Here is an 18,807-nt window from a genome sequence, read left to right as displayed (position 1 = left end):
TTTTTCAGCAAATTGCAGTTAGTTTTTTTAACTCTTCAATTTTAGGAGCAATCTGTATATGAAAGGTATAAATGTATTGCTACATAACTTGCACTTTTTCCAGTTTGTCATTTGATTGAATGTAGTTTTTCTTTTCATGCAAAGGCTTCTTATATTGATGTAGTTAAATTAATCATTTTTCTTCATTGTTTCTAGATTTGAGTGATAGCTAGGAGTTTTCCCCACTCTCAGTTTATAAAAAAATTCACCCATGTTTTCTTCTAGTAGATTTAAAGTAGTCCTTTTTTTCTTGTTAACATTTTTATTGATGTATAATTCACACACCATGCAATTCACCAATTTAAAGTGTACAATTCAATTATTTCTAACATATTACATTGTTTTTAAAAATTATGGTATAATATATATAACATTAAATTTGCCATTTTAACCATTTAAAGATGTATAATTCAGCAGCATTAATTACATTCACAGTGTTGTGCAACCATCACCACCAACTATTTCCAAAACTTTTTCATCACCCCAAACAGAAACTCTATAACCATTCAGTAATAACTCCCCAGTTTTTCTTCCTCCCAGCCCCTGGTAACTGCTAATCTACTTTCTGTCTCTGATTTTGCCTAGTCTATATATTTCATATAAGTGAAAGCATACAATATTTGTCCTTTTGTATCTGGTTTATTTTACTTCACGTATTTTTGATGTTCATCAATGTTGTAGCATGTATCAGAACTTCATTGCTTTTTATGGCAGAATAATATTCCACTGTACGGATATATCACATTTTGTATATCCATTCATCTGTTGATGGACACTTGCATTGTTTCCATATTTCGGCTACTGGGAATAATGCTGCAATGATTATTGGTGTACAAACATCTATTCAACTCCTTGCTTTCAATTCCTCTGGGTATATACCTAGGAGTGAAATTGCTGGGTTGTTTGGTAATTCCATGTTTAGCTTTTTGAGGACAAGTCAAACTGTTTTCCACCATGCTATACCATTTTACATTCCCATAAGCTATGTATAAGGGTTTCGGTTTCTCCACATCTTTGCCAACACTTCTTGTTTTCTGTATTTTTTAAAAATAGCCATCCTAGTAGGTGTGAAGGGGGTTACATTTTGGTTTTGATTTGCATTTCCCTAATGACTAATGATGCTGAGTTTCTTTTCTTGTGCTTACTGTATACTCTGCAGAGATGTCTATTCAAATTTCTTGTCTATCTTTGAATTAGGTGTTTGTCTTTTTGTTACTGAGTTGTAGGAGTTCTTTACATTAAACCTTTATCAGATATACAATTTGCAAATGTTTTCTTTCATTCTGTAGGTCTGTTTTTCACTTTCTTGATAATGTTCTTTGATGCAAAAGTAACTCTGTTGAAGTCCAATTTATCTAATTTTTCTTTTGTTGCTCTTCCTTTTGATGTCATAAAAATCCATTGCCAAATCTAAGGTCCCGAAGATTTACCCCTATGTGTTCTTCTAGGAGTTTAATGCTTTCAGGTTTTACATTCACACCTTTAATCCATTTTAAGGATATTTGTGTATGCTGTAAGAAAGGGGTTCAGTTTCTTTCTTTTGCATGTAGATATCCAGTTGTCCCAGCACTAATAATAAGAGATTATTTTTTCTCCTTTGAATGAACTTGGCATCCTTTCCAAAAATCAGTTGACCATAGATGTATGAGTTTATTTCTGAACTCTCAGTTCTATTCCATTCATCTGTATGTCTGTCTTTATGCCAGTACTATACTGCTTTGATCATTATACCTTTGTAGTAAGTTTTGAAATTGGGAGGTGTGAGTCCTCCAACTTTGTACTTCTTTTTCAAGATCGTTTGTCTATGTGGGGTCCCTTGCAGCTCCATATGCATTTGACTATTGACTTTTCCATTCCTACAAAAAAAGCCATTGGAATTTTGATAGGGATTATATTGATCTGCAGATCACTTTGGGTAGTACTGACATCTTGACAATATTAAATCTTCCTGTCCGTGAAAACAGGATGTATTTCCACTTATTTAGACCTTTCAAGATAATTTTTGATACCCCTTAGTAGAATACTAGTTTAGGCAAAACCATCCAACTCCTTCCAAAGTTACCATAGGCAAAAGTCCAGAATATTGAATGAATGCATCGAAACACATTTCACTGCAATTCACAAAGCATCACTTTATTTTCATATGAATAGTAGTCACTGATAAAGGGAAAAAACAAAATCATGACTATCACTATTTACTTAGGGAACCATTTTCATAGAACACTGATGAAGGAACATGGTATACATATTCAGAGTGGCAGGGGACACAGGGAAAAGCACACTAGACTGAAAGCATAAAAGCATATTCTCATAAGGACCAAGCAATCCTTGTTGTTGGAGGACCAAATGGAATCATCATTAATGTAAGTAGAATCAAAGTTCACGATCCGTAAGTCCTTCTTAAGGTATGCATGATTCAGCTTGTTTACAGTTCGAACAAAGGCATATTTGGAAGCACAACTATATGCTTCCAAAGTGTACACTTTCTTGAAGTGCAGATCAAAAAATGGATTGTCCTAGAAGAAAAAGAGAGACATGATTTAGTTTGTAGCCAGGAAAGTAGCTAGATTTCCTGGATTCTCTCATATTGATTGTTGTATTGATTGTAAAGTATCAGTATCAAACATTTTCCCAAAATCTACAAATGAGCTTTCCAAAACTACCTGTTTCAAACATGTTGCTTCTATAAAGAACAATAAGAAAGATTATTTTTGAAGCATCTGTGATTTTTCAATTATGCAAATAAATATGTGTCAAAATGTGCAGTTACCAAGTCTTCCCAGGGTAGTGAATTTGAGAGGATGGATGGGGATGGAAGAAAAGAATAAACCCAATTATAGACTTCCACAGGAGAGAAAAGGTTTCTCCTTTTCTCTACTAGGAGGTCGGTCCCTTGTGCTATTTCAATAGTAGAATGGGGAAATACAGAATGGCTAAGCAGCCTTTGGCATACAACAGATCACCAACTTGCTGGCTTTGAAGTTAATAGCAAGGAATTACTTTTAAAGTTAATAGCAAGGATCATTAAATCATTTGACTGAAACTGACAATTTACTAAAGACTGACTCACTGGATTGCTCTAGGCTGTATACTTCTAGTGGAGATGTTTCAGGGAAAAGTAGGCATCAAACCTGACCTAGGTCCTACATGTTAAAATAATAATCATTGCTACTGTTACTAGTAGCAGTAAAAACTGTGCCTTGCATTTATAAAGTGCTTTTCAGTTTACAAAATGCTTTCGCATTCATTATCTGCCTGACTCCTAACTCTCTTTGAGGGCAGAGGTTTTCAGTTATTTATCTTTTGTGTATCCACTCAACAAATGTGTGTCGAACTGATCTGAAGTCATCCTATAAAAAGAGAAGTGGAGGTAAACATTGCCCTAAATGATAAAGAGGCAGAGAGACCAGACCAAGCAAAAGTATTAATGACTTTTTACCATGAGGTGTGTAAAGTTTGTATATAAGAACTTATGTATTTGCAATTTCTTTTTCAAATAGGAAAATTCTTAGAGGAGACAGGAAAAAGAACAAGGGTTTTGGAGTTAGCCAACCATTTTGACTCTGAGGTAACCATGGGCAGGGCACGTATTATATTTGGCCTTCACTTTTTGGATAGGGTTGCTATGAAGTTTGGATGAGATTAATCATTTAAACTGTGATACTAGTGTGGAGCTTAATGAATGATAATTCCTTTTCCCAAATCTGTCCCCAAAGATTGTGATACTGGTGTTAATATCACCTTGCTTTACACTATTAAAATTTTTAAAAAACAAAACAATACTTTAAGAAAAAGAATGTACAAGGGTGTTGTGATTTTCAGTACAATGTTCTCTAGTCACACCTTGCAAAATGTTTCCTAGCTGTCATGATTGCAGATTGAAGGACAGTTCTTTAGAGAATTTCAATGAAAGGAAATCACACCCATTCCATCACCAGATACTAAACATACTCCTTATGTAGTTTCCTCACAGAAACATTTACTCCTTATCATGTAGAAAATATCCTTTGTTCTTTTGAGATACTTGGAGAGGATTAAGTTTTTCCATTAGCCTGATAATTGAAACCTAAGCAGGTATGAACATAGAATACAAGTTTGTCCATCTGTCCCTTCCTTCCTTCCTCCCTCCTGCCCTCCCTCCCTTCCTTCCTTCCTTCCTCTCTCCCTCTGTCTCCTCCTTCCTCTCTCTTTCTTTTTTTTGATAGAGCTAAAAGGGAATCTCATTGTTCATTCAGTAATCCCTTGTTTATAGTAGGTTAAATATAATATAATGTAATGTAATAGTGAATAATAGTTTCCAGAGGGGTGAAGCCCAGGTCACACATGTAGTTATTGGCAGAGCCAAGACAAGGACTAAGCTCTCACTCAGCCCAACCCCATTTCCTGCTACATCATTCTCTCTTCTGTTGCACCACGTCAGTCTCCAAATCCCCAGTCATTCTGATTTCTGCTTTATAAATTGACTTCAATTTCAATTCCATTCCATTTTAAAGTTGACAACTTTTGGCTTGAAATAGCTCTATTTAAAACTGTATCATTGCTATCGAGAAAAATATAATATATGCTGACTCCTGAGGATTCAATTACAAGAGGGAGGACAAGTGGAAATTCCCAGAACAACTGAGATATTTTTACTTCATCCACAGAAAAGAAATATTTAAAAGAACTACTCTTTGGATATTATAGGTTTTCTTCTGGCAGTTTAATATTTTAGGCCCTAAAGTGATCAGAAAAATAGAAATACTCAATTTCCCTTTTGTATCTAGTTCACTATGAAAGATAACAATCTTCAAATGGGAAAGGGAATAATTAACAACATAGAGATGGAATTAAAGGCCAGAAAGGTGAGGAGAAAATAGAGCAGAGCTAGCTGCTTCCAATGAATCTAAGCTGACAGGCTTGATTAATACATCCCCGGGCACTGACCAAGCTTATAGAAAATAATTATGACATTAGTAACATTTGGGGTATTGTTCTTGGGGTGGGTATAAAAGATGGGGTCTGTAAAATCTTTCTTTCTTAGAAATTTATTTCCTAGTTCTGTAGAAATGGTTGTATTAGATGTTCTCTATCATTTAATAATATACTTGCAGACTAAAAGATATAAGTGCTGTATAATTGGCTGTATAAAATCAGCCAATTATGTTAAACTAGCATATCTACCTTTATTGTGTTTGTCATTAGCCTGAATAGAAAGACCTTTAAAATTGATTTTTTTAAGAAAGCATTTGAATGCATTTTGTTTGGCATTATATTTATTCAATAAAGTATTTAATTAGTGCTAAGTTGGACCCTGTTGCTAAGCCCCAGCAAGCAATCATCCTAGATAGGGTTAAACCCCCAGTAAAATTGCCATATTGCACATGTCTTAATGATGTTTGAATGTTAAATAAATTGTATATTCACTTGAGGACTTGAGAAAAAATTAAGAAAATGGTCAAAAAAAGAGGTGGGCATGATTAATTCTTGAAACTACAGATTAGTGAACTTGACACTGACTTGTGATAAAATTCAATGCAGTATAGAAATTTTGGCAAATACCTAAAAGTATATAGAAGAAAATACTTTAAAAATTTGTACTCCTATGACACAGAGATAATTATTGTTGAAGTACTGGTTAGTTTCATATATACATTTACATACCCACATACATTTTTTTTGTATTAAAATTTAAGGTTCAGCTTTCAATTTTCAATACTATGATAAATTAAATATGTAAAATGAGATAATATTATAGAAAAGTTTTGTATTCAGCTGACTTTTAAAAAACGTATTAAATGATGAACAATTGTGTTCTGAGGTATTCTTTTGGAAACATGACTTTTAATGACCATGTAATGTTCCAGCATAATGACATGAAAAAATATATTTAACTATTTCCTAAGTGTTGAACATTTAGGTAGAATATAATGTCAGAAAAATGCTATGTGATTACTTAGGAAAGAAAGCAATGAAATCCAGCATGTCTTCACCAAGAAGTCATGCCAAACACACCAAATTTTAAAAATAGGATTCCTAGGTGATAAGATAATAGCAGATAACATATATTGATTTCAGTAAAGATCTTAAGGGAAAAATTTAGATATTCAGACTAGATAATTAATAAGACAGAATTAAGTGGCAGAATTAAGAGCTTGTGTCCATCTAACTTACCACCGTATCCTCAGAGCCTAGCAGAGCCTGGTATACCATAAATTCTCAGTGAGTGACTGAATACACAAATTTGTAGAGATGATAAACAGCCAGTCCAAAGAAGACAAATTGATAGATTTGGAGGTAAAGTCTAGTTCCATCTCTATAGTAGTTATTTGACCTTAGGCAAGTCAGTTAATCTCTTTATGTCTCATTTTCCTCATCTGTAAATCAGGAGTAATGATAGAATCTAATTCATGGGATTTTTGTGACAATTATGTGAAGTTACATATGGAAAGAGCTTTTTGTGGTTCCTGTCATCTGGTAAGAGTTTACTGAGTGTGAGATGGTAGCAGGTAGCAGTACTACTAGTAGTGGTAATAATAGTAGTAGTAATGGTAACCTATCAATTACCTAGAGGTATGCACTTAGCCCTGCCTGCTTCATCATTTTTATTATTGACTTGAATGAAGTCCTAAATGCTGTGCGCATTAAATTTGCAGCATACTATAGTGAATATTAAAAAATCAAAATATTAGAAGATTTGATAGGTAGGAACAATAGGCCAACCTAAGAATATGGCATTTAATCAGATTAAGAAAAAATGAGCTTAAATTCTAACTCATCCAACAATAACAGAAATATTTATTGAGTCCCTGATAACTGCCAGGCAGAAGGCTACAATAAAAGATGAAAAGGAATGGTTACAGTTTTTTATCCAGAGGGGAGACAGAGTAAGCCAACAGTTGCAGTTTGTTGGATTATTTACATCCACTGTGCAATGGGGTTATAGGGCAGGGGGACATGAGTAGGACTTTACTCCATGGAGAATCTAAGAATGGGGTGAGGGATGGAGGTGACTGAGCTTTCTAAGCCCCGAGAGTATTAAAGCACCTTTGCTGTATAAAGTTTTAGGAGAAATGACCAGATATAAAGAAGCCAGATCATGAAGGGCTTTTATCTAGATTTTATTCCATGTGCGTGGCAGGTGCGGCAGATCAGGGTAAATGGCAATTCATGCCCCAAAGACCTGAGGTCTCAGTTGAGTGTTTACTAGAAATAAGAATCCAGATCAAAGGAAATACAAATTGGTCACGCTAATTCTAAAGTATTGTATTTAATTCTGGAAAAGCTGAAACATTCCAGAGGAGAAGAGATTGCATAGTGAAGGGTGTTGCAGCAATGTCATGGGAGAAAATAACAGCGCTATGACCTCTTAGTGTTTGTATAACCTGTCATATTAACTTATTTGATCTTCATATGAACATTATTTAAAGAATGAAATGGTTACATTTAACCCAGAAAAGAGAAAACTTGAGGGAACCTTATTAGTGTCTTCAAACATTGGAAAGGCTGCTATGTGAAAGAAGGATTGGGTTTGTTCTGGTTGGTTCAAATGACGATGCTAGGACTGATGGGTGGATGTTATAGTGAAGGAGATTTTAGTTAAACATAAGTGGGACATGTAAAAATAAAGAATGTTAATTTGGAAGTAGAATGGATTTACTCATGTGGTAATAAGTTCTCCATCAGTAGAAGAGTTCAAGGAGAGACTGGGAAAACCACTTTCAAGTGGTCACACAAGAGATTAAAGTACACACCCTTTCCCCACTTTCAACACTGAGGTTGTAGGATTTCCAAAGGGTTATTGATCCTTCCAGAGGATCAAGCAGCTAACTGACAGTAAAATCTGAAGAAGATGATGAAAGGAATCCCCACAAATTATGGAGGAAACTGGGCTGGGAAGAGAGTGGTGGTGGAAGCATCAGATATTTAAAGTTTCATAACTGGCTGGAAGATTGTGTTTAACCTGTTAAGAAGACCTTGGGAAAGATGCTTTAACTCTAATCGAAAAAATTCAAATTTAAACTCATAAAACAGAACAAACAAACCAGTAGATCATCCCAGTAAACTGTACCACTTAAGAATAATATGTCATTTTAACTGTCAGTACATGCCAAAAATATATGAAGTAAGATATTAACCATAAAGGTCTCCAGCATATTGATCCCATATCTCCCTTACAAAACATAACACTTACTGTATCTGCTTCTTTTCCATCGATCATCCGCAGATCGTTCAAAGACCACTTTTTGGTTACTTCATATTTTTCATCTAAACCTATTCTGTAGTGTTTCACCATAATTATTTTTACTTCTTCATTTTTGGTCACTGTAGGACAGAAAAACACTTCGTTTACCTAGACTCTTAGAATATAATAAATTATTCATCATCATATTTTTCAGTATTTATGAATCTCCTTTTCCTATAATAAGCTTGAACATACATTGTATCTGCACCCCAGTTATGAACCCTGAGGTATCTGAAGCTTCATGAGTATGCCCTCAAATTTCCTCAGTGTGTTAACTTTATTTTTGCTGCAATTGTGGTCACATACAGCTGCGGTAATGGCTGTCAGATAGAACACCAAGCTCTGTGCTTTCAGCTCTGAGCTTTGTGGTGGAGGATAGAGTTCAACTCAGGGCAGGAAATAGGAGGCTTAGTGTGAGCATACAGTCAGTGCCAAAGTGTTTACCAGAACAAGTTGGAATTTTAATTTATGACAATATAAGAAAATGAGCACAGGAAAGTAAACAGTTCTGCTCACACAGCAACCCACTGTTGAAGACTGACCATGCAAATACTTGTGCACACTTTTATTTTTTTAAGTTGCTGTGAGATTTTTGATGTAAGAGTGCTTGCAAAACAGCAACTACTGACCTATTTGGTATCGTTTGAGATTTTTAATCCTCCGTAGTGTGTATCCAAAATCCTAGTATTCAAAATGTGCCATCGAGACAAAAAACTTTAGTTCTATACTTTGAAAGGTATGGGAAAATCATTGCTTATTTTATGTGAGCAACATGAGGGAAATAATTTCCTGGTCTTAAAATCATTGTGTTTGGTCTCATATGAACACATTAGAAGAATCAACATTTGATGTTAGAGTTCCTGGACTGAAAGTTATCAATGAATTCCCAAGGGAGTATTTACTGGGTATCCACTATTTGCCTGATAGAACTATTACAAATGCCACAGGGGGTACAAGCATGAGACATGGTCCCTGCCCTCTGGAAACTTATGGTTTTGTTGAAGAGACAAGGCTAACACACATGTGTCACATAAAATATATAATATGAAGGTATACAGGTATATTATAAAGAGGTGGCAGTGGGAACTGAATATCTTAAACTTTCAAGGTGGATGATGTCACTTGGGGAGTTACAAGCTGGTTCTGTCTTCTAAGAATGAGACTGGAATTTGTCTTTGGGGAAGACTCTCTTCTGGTTCTGGAAAGCATCACTTTGGCATGACCTCCGAGTTAAGAAGATTAAAACAATATATTACAATATAATCATAGGGATAGATAAGCAATATGGAACAGACTATATGTTCAACAGAAGTTCTAAGAAGGGAGAGGATTCGAATAAAGGAAATAATTATGGAAGAAATAGAATTGGAGATAGAGCTTTAAAATTAGTAAAGGCAAGGATGATACTGACGGCATTTCTAGGTGAAGGACAGTATGACAAAATGAGTAGACAATAGACCCTGAACTTCACCAGGTAGGATTAGAGACAGTGGATTGTATAGATTGATTGGTGTTAGGATATGGCGGACAACAAGGTTAACCAGGTTGTGAATATATTTTGAAAAGTGACAGAAACCACTGTGGACTCATGGTGTCTCAACCCCCCTCTGATGGGAGGGATTGGAATCTGGCCTGGACAGTAAGGGCTCCAGAGTTGGGACTGGTGAAGGGAGTAGTTATCCTCTGTAAGTGCAGGTGATACTGAAATTAAGGCAACCAGTTGAGCTTAGACTTCATGATGGAGCTGAGCTCAGTCTCCCAGAGAAGGGAGTCTGAGCAGGTTGACAAATCTAGGAAGAGGGCACTATGTCAGTTCAGTGAAAGCTCATACTGTAATACATATTCAGTAAGTCTCTTTCCTCCTTGAACAGGAGACTAATACAGTGGTGCCCTGTTGAAGGAGTATTTTTCTGGAATCAGTGATGCCCAGGATACACTGAAGAAGAAAAGAAAGAAGAACTGGAGGTCCTTAGAAGAGGCAGTGTGTCTTAGTGGGCTCTGGCATTAAACATTCCGGATTCAAATCATGACACCACTTCTTACAGTGTGGTCTGTAATCTCATTGTTTAATCTCTAGAGAGATTAAACCTCAGTTTTCTCATGTTGTAAAGTGGACATCAGAGTGATACAAACCCATAGGGTATAAAGATTAAAGTATATAAATGACTTAGGGTAGTGCCTGGATTATAGTAATTGTTTCCGTTTTTGTTTTGTTTTGTTTATGAGGCTGTTGTTGGAATCTAGGCGTAGGATGTAGGCAATGGAAATAGAGGTGGTAAATCTAAGTTAGATTTTAAATGAGGCATTCACACCACAGGATGGAAACCAAATACGTAAGCATGGTTCGGCGGAATAGTGAATTTAGTCTTTGATGTACAGATGAGCTCCATAAACTATCTCAGAAGAGAAGGAGATGATGGAACTTTATAGTTTAGGAATGAAGGTACAGACTTGGGATTTTTCTGTGGGGACAGGCTTCCAAAACTAGGTTTATAGGGAAAAGAGCAGAGGATAGAGGTGAAACAGAGTAGAGAATAAAAAAGGTGCCAGCAGAGAGGTCTGAGAAGGGGCCGGCAGAAAAGAGACAAGCCCAACAGTGCAATCTATGGAAATCAAGAGGACAGAGAATTTCAAGAGCTGGAGACAATCCCATGAAGTTACTTTGTTGGGTAACTTTGTTCAGTCCTGGCACGGAATCTGACTTGGGGAAGATCATTGATTTCTTCCCTGAGAGCAGTTTCTCTAGAATGGGGAGGGCAGAAAACAGCTTGTAGAGGGCTCCTTCATGGACTAACTATACTGAGTGCGTACTATGTGCCAGTTCTTATGTTAGGTAGGGTTTAGAAAGAGAGATAAGAGAATAAAGGCTATGATTTAGATCACATCCAAGAGTCTGGAAGAGGAGTGATTGCATATTTTGAGGACAAAAGGAGTGATTGAGGGGCACGTCCTGGAGGGGACCTAGTGTGGAATATCTTAACCCTGGGTAAGAAAACTGGCTCAGAGCCTGTGAGTCTCCTGAAACTGTGCAAAATTTGGTGGGTTTCTGCCCATGTATACTTCTCCAACCCTAAAAAAGGTCCACTTCTACTGGTCTAGATGTTAGCTTTGGGAAGAGGAAAGGAAAAGGGAAAAGAAGCCATTAGGCTGGTGTGTTGAAGTGGAAGCATGGTTGATTCTGTCATACTTACTTAGGACAAGATTTTGGAGGCAGTTCCTTCCCCTAGGAGGTAATTGTCTGTCCAGACAAAGGCTCTACCTCAGAACCAAATAATAATGTTCTTGTTCTGGCTAGCTGTCTCACTGGTGACTTAGGAAGTGGGAGAGGATGGGGAGAAATAACTGGATACTGTATAAAAATATCATTTGAAGCAAATTTCACTGCCTCATCTACATGTTATGATAACCAGCTAATTGACTGTAGACCCACTGATTTGTTTCATTAATTTGATAAGCATTTGAGTGCCCCTTTTGTACAAAGCCCTGGGCTAGGCATTGAAAAAGTGCATTCCCCTATGGCACTGTTCCTGCTCCTGCTGAGATTACAGAGAGTGGGGTTTCAGAGAGAAAACACACGATCAAGTAAGTGCTGTGGATGAGGCATGGACAGGGTCTTATAGGAACATGGAGAAGGAACATCTTCATCCCACTAGGGGTCAGAGAGAGCTTCTTGAAGGAGGTTATCTGAGTTGTAAAGGACCATGGGAGTTAGCAGAATGAAGAAAGGGGTAAAGGGAGTTCTGGAACAGCATGTGGACAAAAGCGTAAAATACTTGAATCTTTTGAGTCCTTACAGGCATTTCGTATTGCTGGCATGAAGGGTAGGGGTGAATAGGTGGTAGGAAGCAGGGTAGGCAGGAGCTGGTTCCTGAATGGTCTAGAATGCTACGCTAAGGAGTTCAAATATTATCCTGAAAGCTCTGTTTTTGGGGAGATTGATGAGGGTGAGGAGTGTTGTCGCTGAAGGACTTTAAGTGAATGGTCAGGCTGAGCTTTACATTTTAGAAAGTTTTCTTGGGCAATTCTGTAAAGGATGGGTGGGAGGGAGGGAATGAAGAAAGAGATGTTAAGAAGGTAGGATCTACCAGTCATCAAGTTTTCTTACATTAATGGTCACTGTCCCACTAATAACAAACTAAGAAAATAAAATGCACGCTTTAAAAGTTAACCTTTTGATATAGTGATGCAGCACAGAGACGGTACAACCTCCTCATTTTGGCAAAATAGTCTCCTCTGTAGCCAAGGAGTTTCCAAGAACTGTCTTTAGCCAAGAGTCAAAGTCTGATCAGGCTGGAGTGGACCCAATCCCTAAGTTCCATACTTGTGTTCTGCTGCTAGCTAAAATTAAATGGCCGTATTCACATTAAGGCAGTGGCAAAGTGGAAACATCACATTGTCTTAAAACAGAATTGTGTTTGTATAGTCAAAATGTTAACAGAGTTGGTTTCTGTAACATCAGATGTGCCGCTATCTAATTATGATTTAGTGATATCTGTAGACCCAGGGACTTTCAGAATGAACCTGCTCCAGTTTCACTATTTTAGTTAGCATTTTCAGAACAACCATCTTAACTTCATGCTAACAACTTATCTTCACTTTTAATTTCAAAATAAACATTGTTGTTAATAACTGCCTCTATTATCATGGTGAAATAGTCACTATTATTCATGAGGCTAAGTGGAAAGAAGATTGGCCAAGTGAACCAATATAATTTGGCAGAACAGGAAAAACAGTAGCTCACGAGTAAACTGCACAGAAAAACTTTAAATACATAAACCACTGTCATGTTACAATCCCAGTGTTACATAATTGTTTTCATCATTGAAATTAAGTAATAAGGAAAAACTACCATGAGATATCAAAGACAAGAAGCCTCAGTGAAAATGTTTCAATGTATTGGTGATGTCTTGGGGTTGTTGAGAATGCTATTACTGATTTCATCAAAAAAGTAACTTTCAAATAATTTTTCTAGAAATATTTTAATCAAATCGATTTGGGGGCAATACTGGGTACTCTAGATTTAATGTTTGTCCCTCCTTCCCCTCAATTCCTATGTTGAAATACTAACCCCCAAGGTTATGGTAGTAGGAGGTGGGGTCTTTCAGAGGCAGAGCCCTCATGAATGGGATTAGTGTCCCTCTAAAAAGACCCCAGAGAGCTCCCTTGCCCTTTCCACCCTGCAAGGTTAGAGGGAGAAAAAGGTGGTCTATGAGGACGCAGATCCCCACCAGACACCGAATCTGCAGGCACCATGTTCTTGGACTTCCCAGCCTCCAGAACTGTGAGAACTAAATGTTTGTTGTTTATAAGCCACCCAGTCTCTAGTATTTTGTTTCCTTTTCTTGTTAACTTATTTAACACTCTTTTTGTGAACAGTATAAATGATTTCACAAAATTATTCAATTCTCCGGTTCATAGAGAAGAAGTTCTTTTTTGGCATCAACATGTAATAGGTATGGAGAATTTATGCATACCATCTTCATAATTCTAGCAAATGCCATTTATTTTCAAATGAATTACCTGTGAATGGAGAATGTTTTTCTAAATATATGTGAATACTTAAATCTGTATCTGAATATGTATACAATTTTTATTTATAAAATATAAATACTTCCATATGTTTACTGTATATTTTATTTTTTTATAAATATTTATTTACAGCATATACTATTTATACATAAATACTTCAGCATATGTTTTCACAATAGATACATTCTTTTCTGTAATTTTAACAATATAACCCCACCTTCCAATTTGGAATAAAATTCTAGTCCTATTTGAAGTAGAATTTATCATTTTTTCCCCCTAGTTAGGATTTAAGAGGAGAGCACTATGTGTAGATGTAAATGTTATTATTTCTGGTTCAGAGAGGTCAACACTGAGGCCACAGCGTTGCCCCATATATCACAGCTGGCAGGTGGGCAAAGCAGAGTCATGTTTTACACCAGCTGTGTCGGACTCCTAGCCTTCCAAAGTCCATTCCACCATGCCCTGCTACTTCCCATCCAATCAGCCATAATCACTTTACATTCGATTTCAAGTCCTTCAGAATTTCTTTAACTCATTTGCATTCTCATCACTGCACAACTGACTTGTCCGTTTCTTTTTCCGTACTTTATAGAGCTCCTCCCTCCTTCCTAAGAAGTTGCCGCTTTTAACAGCCAGGGATAATGATGGTCTAGGCTAGGGGAAGCTAATTTCAAGGGGAAATGACTATGTAAACCCTGATGTGGGAGGAGACAGAGGTGCCAGGAAATCCCCAATGTAAATCCTAGCAAACTTCAGAGAGGGAGATAGGATTTAAGACATCTGCTTTTTGACATTGACCAAGTAAGTTATCAAGGCAACAGTAAATCACAATCATCTGGTTGTGAGACCCCTGCAAAAGCCAGACTCTGATTGGATAAATAGAAAGTTTAACTTATTTAAACATATCTTCTTTAATTTGAGAAATGCATGATGGGATTTAACTACTCTAGACTTGATTCTCACAAATTTAGAACTGCTGGATTGCAGGATATACAGAGGAAATCGTAACTATATGTCTCCCTACTCCCAGAAGGTGACCAACATTCAAAACCTGGAGTTACCTGCCTCAACAGTTGAGATATGGCCTGCTTGATTCCTATCAATGGAGATTTTCTGAGTAAAGCATAGTCAAAGATTTAGGACTAGCAAGCATCACCCTGACGTTATTTTAAATTACTGTTCTGTCTAATTGCATTCGAAATGGTCATAAAGAGATGCCAAATTTGGGGAAAGTGCTCTCAAGTTGATGGATGTGATATGTAAAAGAGTCATAAAGTTGGTGAATGAACATGACTTATAATGTTAACTTTTACCTGGAATATCACAATATTGTCTTCTCTTTCTCACATCTAAGAGAACCTTGTTTTTCCTTTGCTTCTAACATGACAGAATCATTGAATTATACTAATGAAAATGATCACCTACTTTATGTGGCCATTGTCCAGGTGAAAAATTGAACCCTAAAGAGGTTGCCTTCACACATGTTAACAATGCCAACCCCTTGTTGTTCCAATCCTGGTTAAAAGGATTCATATCATTTATGAAAACAGACAGCAGGTGACCCCAGCCCACAGTGTCCTTCTCAGAACTTGAGGATATTGGGGAAAAAATTACATCCATTTCCAAAAATTTAATTCTAGGAGTGTTTTTTTTTTCCATGCCAGATAGAACAAGTTAATTATATAGTTGGAGGCGGGCATTAAGATACATGTGGTAAATTAGATGTAAATAATGCCTGGTAAATAAATATGCATTATTGATTGTTCTATTTTTTATAAGTTTCTTAAAAAACACATATACACTAATGTTATGTGATGAGTAATTAGCTTTATAAAGTAGGATTATAATAGGTATAAAATTATTAAATTTTCATGTTGGAATGAGCATATTCTCTAATATATTAAGTCAAGGTGCTTTGAGATATAGTGATCTGATCGTTTGTATATAACACAGTTTCTAAAATTGTTTCATTTGACCTTTTTCCCAGACTGATTTTAAGTTTTTTACCTTGCTGATATGCTAAGCCTTACACTTTTTATTTATTTGGCAAAATATGCTAGGTAACATATTAGATAAATGTTAGTATTCTTATGATTAAGTAAATATTCGTATACTTATTAGGAATTACAGAATTTTAAAGAGTTCTTAGCACTTTCTTTAAAGATGTTCTACTTCCCTTATAGTAGCCCATCTTGACAACTTTTGGAAGTTCTTCTAAGCAAATTATCAGGAAAGGAATTATAACAAATTTTCTGAAAATGCTGAACTGTGTGCCTTAAAAAGCAAAGTCTACAATGAAAACTTAGAGTTTCTAAGCTCTTTCCTCCGAAGCCCCTGAAAACTACTAAAAAGCATGGATTGGGAAAAGGAAATGCTTATATTAAATTCAATAATGGCACAAGAATTTCTGTCTAAATTCAGCACAAAAATTACTAGTTAGGTAAATCGTAATTAAGTGCAAAAGCTTATTCCTACCTTTGGACAATTTTCATGAATTTTTAAAATATGAGGGAAAATATTTTAATTAGTTTAGAGAACATTTCCTTAAAGTTCCATCTTCATGAACTAATTTCTATCATTAAAATAGTGTTTCTGTGAGCATACTGTGAGAAAGAATTTTTAAAAGATCATTTCTCTTTTCAAAATAAGCCACCAGGAAGTCTAAATAAGCCTCAGAAGAAAATCTAAGGTCTTTTTTTTTTTTCTTTCTTTCCTAGCATGAAAAGAGAGAACCCTAGTTGTCCAGATTGGTTGGAAATAGAGCTGTATAACTCAATTCTCCAATATGTTTAAAAATATAGAGAGAGCTCTCCGTTGAATTTTTTAAAACAAGCTCTTACACAAGAAAACTGCATGCCATGCAAGTGAATTAAATAAAAGACTGGAGACTCAATAATCAAATCAGCAAAAGCACACACCCAGTTTCATTTCTGAACCATTAACCAAAATATTCTTAATACAATATTTTTTGTCTTCCATTTTAGCACTTAAAAAAATTCTGTAGAATCCACATTCTTAATCTTCGCATAGTTAAGTTCTATCACAAGAAGATACATCTGCTGTTATTGCATAGGAAAATAAACACTGAAAAATGTCCTTCTATCACCCAAGCATCTTGGGGTTATTTACGTTTTGAAATGATAACAGAAAGAACAGATTACCTGACACACAGAGGTAATACCTGTCCTGGACCGAGAACTCTATTTCAATAAACTCGTACAGATTCTGCAAGAGTGGCTTAAACAGTTTCTTCTCCAAGTCCTCCTTTACCAATGATGACATTTCCTCCAGTTCCACTTGGCCTGAGGTCCTGGCTCCAGCTCACTCTTTCTCTCCTTCTGCTCCCTAGATTTCTTGTTTTGGTTTGCAGCTCCTATATGAGTCCTGCCCACCTCCCAACCCTCACTTTCAACTTCTCATTCCTAGCCAGACCCAGGCTCCTGAGAGCACTCAGCGCGGTCAGACCCCTCACTGCAGTATCTGCCCAGTGGCAGCAGCGACAGCAGCCAAAATACAGCAGCGGCATCAGCCCCGCTGTCACTCTCCAGCATCCAGGCTCAAGGAGGCTGCTCTCTGGAGCTCTCCTGTGGTTTGGGGATGGGCATCATATTTATGAACACCAGCAGATACACTTGTGGAGTCCCCTGTTCTCCCTAGTCTAGTAACCTTTTCCGCTTTCACATCACTCTGCAGAAGAAGACCACTACTTCAGCTTGATTCCGTTACATAAATCAGCTGTCTGGCTCTATCGATTGGGATCATCTTCCATTAAGAACTTTGCTGTCATCGGCAAGAGAAAAAGCACCCGTGCTTTCTCCTGACACTTCCAACAAGTCTCTTTCCCTCCTTTCTTTCCCCTCCTGCAATTCATTCAGACCTTCGTTTTCAAGAGAGTCAGCATCCATTCCTGTGTCCAAATTATTTTTTAAATGGGCTTACTTTAATGTTCTTCATTTCTTTACTCACAAAGAGAAATTTACTAGGTACCTACTGGAGCAAAGCATGGTACCTGTTTCTTGGGAGGGTGGATTTCCTATCCTCAAGAAGCTTATAATCTAATAGAGATGAGTACACCAAATAATTATCATAAATGTTTAAAAGTGATAAATGGCACAAGAGAAAGGAAATATAGAAAAGTTATTTGTACCTGGAGAGTGTCAGAGACAGTGCTATGGGGGAAGATCTGGAACTTGAAGGGAGAGAGGGAAGTATCCAAGTGGAGGAGGGGGAGATGCATATTCTGTGGAAGGAATGTTGGAACGAAAGCTCTGATCAGTAAGCCACAGGGGGTGCTTGGGAGGACAGGAAGCAGTCCGGTTTGCTTAAATTATATAATTTGTGGAAGTAAAATATAAGGGTGGAAAGGTAAATTGAGTGGGATCGGCTCATGAAGGGCCTTGAATGCCAGAATAATCCTTTGGATTTTATTCTATGGAAGTAGAGAACCAATGAAGATTTGGGGGCATTCATTCATTTGACAAATATTTTTCAAGGGCTGATTTTTGTGCCAGGCTCTGCTCTAGGACTGGGAATATGGCAATGAAGAAAATAGGTCCATTCCTTGCTCTTCTGGAGCTTAGTGGGGTAGACGGAAAATAAATAAACAAAGCAGGAGTCCATCCAAGGTATACTTAGCTGCAAGTAACAGAATACATGACATCAAGTTGTAAATAGGAAAGACGTTAAACGGTCTCTCATAATAAGAGGTCTGCAAGTAGGCAGTCCCAAATTTAGCTCAGGACTCATAGATGAGGGTCCCAAGTGCTTGCCATTTTCTGATCTTCCGTCCTCAGAGGCTGGCTTTTTATCCTTAGGCCACTGTTGTTCAGCTCCAAAGACAGGAAGAAAGAGGAGTGGTTGTTGCTGTCCTTGATTCCTCTTTTTGTCAGAAGCAAACTCTTTCTCAGAAAGCAGCCAACAGGCTTTCTTTTACATCTTGGTGGCCATGACTGGGTCACATGGCCATCCCTAGGAAAGCCAGAATTTGTCATTTTTGGTTTCTATCACGGGAAGAC

General features: G+C 36.8%; 1 protein-coding gene across 1 annotated transcript; it reads right to left on the bottom strand.

The window, feature by feature from the left end:
• Window positions 1-2,288: 2,288 nt before the first annotated feature.
• EXOC1L (exocyst complex component 1 like) lies at window positions 2,289-17,074 on the bottom strand (the record flags this gene model as incomplete). The annotated part of the gene is made up of 3 exons (XM_082837724.1): window positions 2,289-2,555; window positions 8,213-8,343; window positions 16,954-17,074. 3 exons carry the CDS (start codon window positions 17,072-17,074, stop codon window positions 2,289-2,291), a joined length of 519 nt encoding a protein of 172 aa, XP_082693850.1.
• Window positions 17,075-18,807: the final 1,733 nt, after the last annotated feature.

This window comes from Leucopleurus acutus (assembly GCF_964270905.1).
Source record: "Leucopleurus acutus genome assembly, chromosome: 4".
NCBI lineage: Eukaryota > Metazoa > Chordata > Mammalia > Artiodactyla > Delphinidae > Leucopleurus > Leucopleurus acutus.
The sequence above is the reverse complement of the archived record's forward strand: the minus strand, read 5'-3'. Positions and strand labels throughout refer to the sequence as shown.